The sequence below is a fragment of the Sitodiplosis mosellana genome, unplaced genomic scaffold (assembly GCF_009176505.1).
Source record: "Sitodiplosis mosellana isolate CC-2019 unplaced genomic scaffold, AAFC_SMos_1.0 Smas_scaffold_982, whole genome shotgun sequence".
NCBI lineage: Eukaryota > Metazoa > Arthropoda > Insecta > Diptera > Cecidomyiidae > Sitodiplosis > Sitodiplosis mosellana.
The window spans coordinates 1-7,527 of NW_022596224.1; the positions used below are offsets into that span (position 1 = coordinate 1).

The 7,527-nt window shown below is 38.9% G+C and overlaps 1 protein-coding gene across 1 annotated transcript; it reads right to left on the reverse strand.

The window, feature by feature from the left end:
- Positions 1–1,185: 1,185 nt before the first annotated feature.
- Positions 1,186–5,589, reverse strand: LOC129571008 (uncharacterized; the record flags this gene model as incomplete). The annotated part of the gene is made up of 7 exons (XM_055450742.1): positions 5,405–5,589; positions 3,465–5,176; positions 3,191–3,342; positions 2,713–2,818; positions 2,393–2,533; positions 1,764–2,021; positions 1,186–1,338 (listed from the first exon to the last, which is right to left on the reverse strand). Coding segments are annotated over exons 1-7 (2,674 nt in total), but the record flags the coding sequence as incomplete, so codon positions are not given.
- Positions 5,590–7,527: the final 1,938 nt, after the last annotated feature.

Here is a 7,527-nt window from a genome sequence, read left to right on the forward strand (position 1 = left end):
GAAAACCATGAAGACCGCGGAGGCTAGACGGTACTACAACATACTCTACTTTAACGCCAACAGAATCATCAGAAAACATACTCGCCTTTTCAAAAATATAAATCGAAGAAAAAACATACTCCACTCTCAATCTCACCCATAGATGTGTAGTCCCTTCGATGTGTTTACATCACTAAATCGATAATAATCTACAGTTGGTTTTTCAAGTATTCTTCAGATTCGTTTCGGGCGAACAACCACATTTCATGTCAATAGATGAAAAAAAAAGAACATTGAGATAGAATTGGCATAGGCAAATACACCAAGCCGAAGTCCAGTTTTCTTCACATATTGATATTGCATTGATACAAATTTACGTAGATCGATAAACTTCTGGGCAATGGTGTACAGACTGGTTGTCGGTGCTCTAGAATAAGATTAAGAATGACCCGAATCGAATGCGATGTTCGTTGAAATATAGGCAAATGATACTTTTGACACATCTCACCGTAACATAGTAACCAATAAACGAAACAAATGAAGAACAACGTTGAACATGTATTGATTCTATTTTGAGAATAAATCAAAAGTAAGCAATCAGTTTTTCTGTTTTGGACTTCTGAGTAACCATTCCGTTTTGTTCAAATGGAATGTGTCTTTGTAGAAAGGTCTTCGATAGGTCACCAATCTAAAAAGTTAGAGAGTTTTTTTTTACTTAAACTGGAAATAACTGCAGCTCAGTTCAACCATATAGCTTCCGGGTTGGGGAATTTCAGTCGAATTGTTATTGAATATATTGAGATTTAAGTGGAAAATCGGCAACGCTGAACACAGGTAGAGGACAACACAACATTGGGGCCCATAGTGTGCGTGTGTACTTGTCTCGGCTCTAATTTCCATATGAAAACAAGCATTTATCCTTGTATATCTGTACAATATTATACGCACACAGCGCGCATAATAAACAACTGAGGAAACAATGGTGGCATTTTTGTGGGAAATGATGGTTTTCCTTTCGAAATGCGTGCAATAAAGGCACCTTTTTTGCTCTTACCACACCATCACCACCACTTGGTGGTGAGAAAAAGTGAGAGCAAAAAAAAATGAATACCGTTCCACATCTTCGTTCTTTTTTTTTTCAACATCGGTACATAAACAAAGCTGAGGATGATTTATATGTTGTTTTTTGTGTATTCATTTGTTTACCTGGTTTTAAAGCCCGATTGTACGCATCACGCATCTGCTTCTGGCCAACACAAATATCGGGATTATTTGAATCACTGAACTGATGGCATGACAGATAATCAGGCAACTCCAAACCGAACACATTGAAGAAGAAACGGCATCGGCGCATCGTTTCTGGGTATGTGACAATAAAAGAAAAAAGAAAAAAAGAAAATTCGATTTTAAATTTATGAAGAATCCACCATTTGGTGGATATTAATGCTGAAAACAACAAATTTTGATTTATAAAAGTCTTTATTGCATTGAGTTGACACATAATCAGCACAGCCGTACAACTCGAATGGTCACAGTGCAAAATGTTTCATTTTCCGCTACAAGTCATCTCAACTGTGCGATGTGTCTTTTTTTTATCTTCATCTTTTTATTATTTCATTCGGTGATCTTCTGAATATATTTGTTAATGCTATGTGAATATCTATGGTGGTATGGGGTTTTCAACACACCATATAAACATTACGAGCATCACCATTCAATACGTTTCTGGTTCGAACAAAAAAAAAAACACAATGAAAAATAAAACAACTTTGTATTTGACTTACCCATACAGAGTGATTTGCATGGTGGAATGAGACCGGCTGTACCGCATTTCGGCACGAATAGCGTGCATAGAAATAATGATGCAAGTTCATAGCATTGAACATCAACGATGGCTTCGTACGGTTCAAGGTCTTCTTCTGCCTCGATTTGGCTAAAATGGCCAATATAATTCGGATAAATTGTATAATTGTACGGCACTTGATGGATCTGGCAAAATTTCACAATGATCGGCAAACAAATACCAGGCGCTGGATTTTTATCTATGGAAATAGAAAATAGAAAATTGGTCACAATAAGAAAATGCGAATAAAAACAGATGAGAACACATAAGAATAAGAGAGCAGTTTTGAAGTGCAAAATACAGAATGTAAATGCGACGACATTCAAACTTTCACTCGAACTAAATTGTAATGACGCGTAAAACAAAATCTCTCTCTCTCTCTCTCTCTCAATATCAAGCAAGTGAACAACACTTGAACTCATATGAATAAATTCCAAGTGAAAATATCAAATTCATACTATGAATTATAACTGTAATTTATATTGTCATCCACTTGAACCGAAAAATAACAGAAGCAAAAAATGAACGGCAAAAGTAGTAATAAAGTCAAATGAAAGTGCATTTGCATACCAAATTGGCCGGTGATGAGTTGTTTTTTCGGCGTCTCTTTAATCGGTGTGACAGCAGATGGTGCGGGTCGTTGTGGTGTAATTATGGTTTTATTGATGAACTTTACCGTTGGATATGCCTTGAAATATGCGGCCAAACCACCTGTTTTATTTTATTTTCAAGTTGACAAATGAATGGAAATAATTTTAGAGAAACGAATGATTTTTCTTTGGTGGAAGATGGCAAAATTCTTTCGGCAAAAACGAAAATACGAAAATGTTCATGTTCATTTTGTCGATTGTGTGTAAAAAAAAACTTTTCGTTGCACTTGTAAAACTTACCAGCAATAATGAGCAGAGCAAGTGCATTGAGTAGGATTTGCAGTAAGCGGAATTTCAGTATACCTCGTGTTATGTATGGATTTGAGCTTTTTCGTCGATTTATGACCTGCAAAATGTGATGAGAGTGAGTGAGTGAGTGCACCAGAGAAAGCAGAAACAAAAACAAAAATCGATTGAAAAGAAAGATTGCACTCATTCATTTGTCGAGTGGCGAATTGCAAGGTGTGTGATAATTTGTCAAGCGAACCAAAGTTTCGATAACATATTCACAAACTTTTTGCACAAATTGAGCGAGTGCTCTATTTGGAAAACATGTTTGAAGTGGTTTGCTGCTTGTGTGTATGGTAAACGCTGGGAAATGGCCATGAGCCCATTTCCATGTCGCCATTGTTCATTGTGTGTGTGTGTGTGTGTACAGTATGTGCAAATCGGATTTCGCAACGGGCTGCAAATTGCATGGTTGAAAAGAATTACTTACTTTGTGCTGCAGTGACATATTCGAACCGTTTTGGAAGCGAACGACGGCCTGGAGGCTGGCGGGCGTTGATGCGCTTTTAATAATTGCTGAATTGGCGCTATTGTCTAAGTTATCCTTTGTTATTTCATCGGCGCACTTCAGATGCTGTTTCACTGTGTGCGAGATAGAAAATGGCGTTGAAATATTTGCGTAAAGGAATCCGTGTATTTTCTTTTCTCTGCTTTTTGATCGATGAATAAATAATTAAATCGAAATCGATAAATCTTCGACTTACTTGCATGAATTTTGGCGCTGTGTGCCAGTAACGGTTGTTCCAATTGTTTTGTATTGTAGCCGGGGCTTGAGTTCAGTGAAAAGCTATCATTCGAAATGGTTGAATCCTGTCGGAGTGTGCCGCGACCGGGAAAATGGTATTTATTATTTGAAAACCCATCGACGACGGTGCTATGATTGTTGGTTACCACCATTTCTTGGCCATTCAAGCAACTGGTGCGGCTATTATTTTTGGCTGATGTACTGGCTAAAATTGGTGCATCCAATTGTTTTGTATTGTAACTAGGGCTTGAATTCAATGAAAAACTGTCATTTGTTATGCTTGAATCTTGTCGCTGGGTTAATTTTGTGTGTGCAATTTGTGAGGCTTTCTTAAAACTGCGCCGTCCCATTACGACTTCGGATGTGGTTGCAGCGGCCGATGTGATTTTGGCCAATCCACTTTGGAATGCCCCCAACATGGAGCCATTGTACAGAATTCGCCCCGAATCGAGTGAATTGGTTGGTTGGGTTCGTGACGGTGCCGGCGGTGGTACTGGACGCGTTTTTGAGTGATTCAAACCATTCATACCATTGACTTGTGGTAAAATTTTTGCCATCGATACGTTTCGATTTGCATTTAAACCACCACCACCACCACCGTTGCCACGGCTCGATGCATTGCTGCCAATCGATTGATTCTTTATCGAATTACTGCTGTTCGAATTGATTGTTTTATTCGACACACTCAACAAACTATTCGAACTGTTGAAACGGCTAAATGTTTTCCCATGCAATATCGCTTGGTTGTTGAATTTATCTTCGTATTCGTCTCGTTTAACGGCTAACGGCGATATAATACATCTGGCCGCCTGATTCTGTAGCGTAAATGATTGATGTGTTTGTAGATCGGACGATGTGCAACTGTCAATCGATGATTGTGTGTCAACCGATGAGAAACGGCTGCGAAAATCTTCGGATGCGCCAAAAAAGATGCGATCATTATCATTTGATGCAGACATGTAGCCCGTATCGATGGTGGTTTGGGATTTATTTGAATCGCTCGACGATCGATTCGACAATGATATGATTGGATCACTACTTTTTGGCTCTTCAAATACCGATGATTCAATGCTTAGACGATCATCATCCGAATGTTCGATCTGTTGATCGATGGGATAGTGATTTTCAACTAAACGCCGTTGTACAACGGTCTGATTTTGGTTTATCGCCGGTTTAACACTATTGTTACGCCGTTTTACCTCGTCAAATGTTTGTTTGCACACGTTATTGATGGTTGTCTTGATTGTCGACGTTGGTGATTGGCTTGACGAATCGCTCAACGAACTTTGGATAATTTTACCCAAGAACGTTCGCTTTGGTACGGGTGGCGGTACTTCGGATGACAATGCTGCTGCTGCTGCTTTTGCTACCGTCGTCGTCGCTGCTACAGGTTTCGTTGTTGCTGTGGTTGCTACTGCTGCTACTCCTGCTCCTGCTATTGATGATGTTTCGGTAGTTTCACCGCTTATTGATTGCCGTTGTATTGCCGATGATTGATTACTGCCAGCACCGGATGACGCTGCTTGCTGTGTCGAATTTCTGCGTATGTTAATTGTTGATGCCGATGGTGGTGCTAGCATAAATTTATTGGTGATTGGTTCCGCACGCTTCTTCAGATACTCAATAATCGATACATTTGATGGAATCGCAAAACTCGTGCTTAAATTTGATCTACGGTCAAACAATACAAACATACAGAGAATTAATGGTTGGTTTATACAAAATTCTATTTCAGTATCGAAATTCGAATTTGACGACACACACAAACAAAAAATGTGAGTGTGGCTTTCTCTATCTCTCTTTCTTGAGCTTCAATGCATAGAAAACAGTGTGACTACATGGTTGACAGTGTTGATGACGACGATGATGGTGATAATTGACGATACATTGATGTTTTACCTTTCGTTCGCATCGATTGTTTTTATGCTGGCGTTGCTGTTACTGGCATTAGCACGACTTTGTGCAAATTCATCAAATGATGCTGTTGCCGGTGTAGTTGGGGTATCAGACGATTTGCTCGTGTAATGCGGATTGGAGAGTGTCGTTGTCATCGCGACTTATTACTTGGAGTCCAACTGAAAACCAGCAAAGAAATGAGAGGACAAGAATGAAATAAAATTTTACCCAGAAAAAATGAAACACAATTTTCTTAAACGCCAAAATTATTCGTTAATGAAGTTGTGTTTACACAAAAACGCGATTAAAAATGGCAACGCCAATGTGGAGACAGCACCACAGCATGCCATTTTCTCTTTCCACCCACCTTACCTCCCTCCTTCCCTTACTCTAATTCCCATGCCCTTCCCGCACTTTCGACTATTTTTCACTAATTGCATGGAAGCTGCAAAGCATGCAAAATGAAAGTGCTGAAACCGTGGAGGGTGACTGCTCGACAACTTATTCGCATATAAAATACGAATGCGAGCGTCAGCGCGAAAATTTTCCACGAATTTTCCATTTTTTAAGCAAATTGTCTAAAATCCGTTGCAAAGCGGATTGAAGTTTTTGTATATTTTGCTACTTTTTTTCGTTAATCATTGTGATGTTATTAAATGCATGAATAGTGGCCAGTGTCAACCAAATTCAATGGAATCTCTGCTTTTTCATGATTTTTCCCTTTTTCCAAAACAATATTTTACACAGCGATGGAAAAAAGAGAAGAAAAACTTTTTTCAAACAAAATAAAATTGCCAGTTTACAGACGAAAGATGAGCTTTGTGAAAAAAAATGAGGCAAAAATAGCATCCAATCAATAATGCCTATGACCTACAATCGAACTTTTGTTAATAAGTGGATGGTATCTACTACAAGTTGTAGTCTACAACACGTTGTATATAACTATGGATGAGATTGAGAGTGGAGTATGTTTTTTCTTCGATTTATATTTTTGAAAAGGCGAGTATATTTTCTGATGATTCTGTTGGCTTTAAAGTAGAGTATGTTGTAGTACCGTCTAGCCTCCGCGGTCTTCACGGTTTTCGCGCAACTGATAAGAGATAACAACATGGTGTCTTCGGCAAAGTTGTAGTACTCGAGGTCCTCTATGACTAAACTGAAGATAAGAGACAACTGTCTTCAACTAAGCTATAGAGGACCTTAAGTACTAAAACTTTGCCGAAGAGACCAAGTTGTTATTTCTTATCAGTTTCACGAAAACCGAAAAAAAACCGTGACGACCCGCCAAAAATGAACATACTCGCCTTGAACCATTTTTAAGTCGAAAGAAACTTACTCTTCTCTTTCATAACAAAGTCAGTGAAACATACACTACTCTCAATCTCACCTATACATATAATATGCGGACGTGTAAACGCCGAGAAGCCTGATGCCCTCGATATCGAGAGCGAATGATATGTACGCAAAAACCAATGACGGTATATTCAATATATGGTCGGTTTTCTTTTTCACTTAAATTCCATGCAAATTGGCTGAAATATTTTCGCACACCATTCGAGTGCCGACAGCAATCTCGCACTCACATCAGCAACAGCAGCAGCGGCAACAGTAGCCGACCGGTTATTAAGCAGCTTATTGAGGGGAGAGGTAGCGGCGTTTATAATATGAAAATCAGAAATATTTGCTTAAGAACACCGAAATTCGGTATGTGCGCTTTGGATGAGAGCAAAAACGATGTAGAGACAAAGGAGAAGTGGGAAATCAGGCGGTCTGAACACTTTGATAGAATATATTATTTGGAGATATTTACACATGCAGAGAGAGATAGATGTATACCAGCTTCTCTGGTCGGATGAGATCAATCATTCAATACTTTATGTAAATTTTCGCCCAAACTATTATCACAACCATCGGCAAAATTAACCGCATTGAAAATATTGACTATTGTTTACCGTATGTACGTTCTATATTTAGAAACAAAGCCCCACATGCAAACGTGGTACAGTACATGTAGGTGAATTCTTGATGTTCGATCAGACAAAAAAACACAGAAAGAAGCAGTTGGTGCGTGCGGAGGCGATCATCGAATCAATCAGCCCACACACGTCTCGTTGGCAAATTATTAT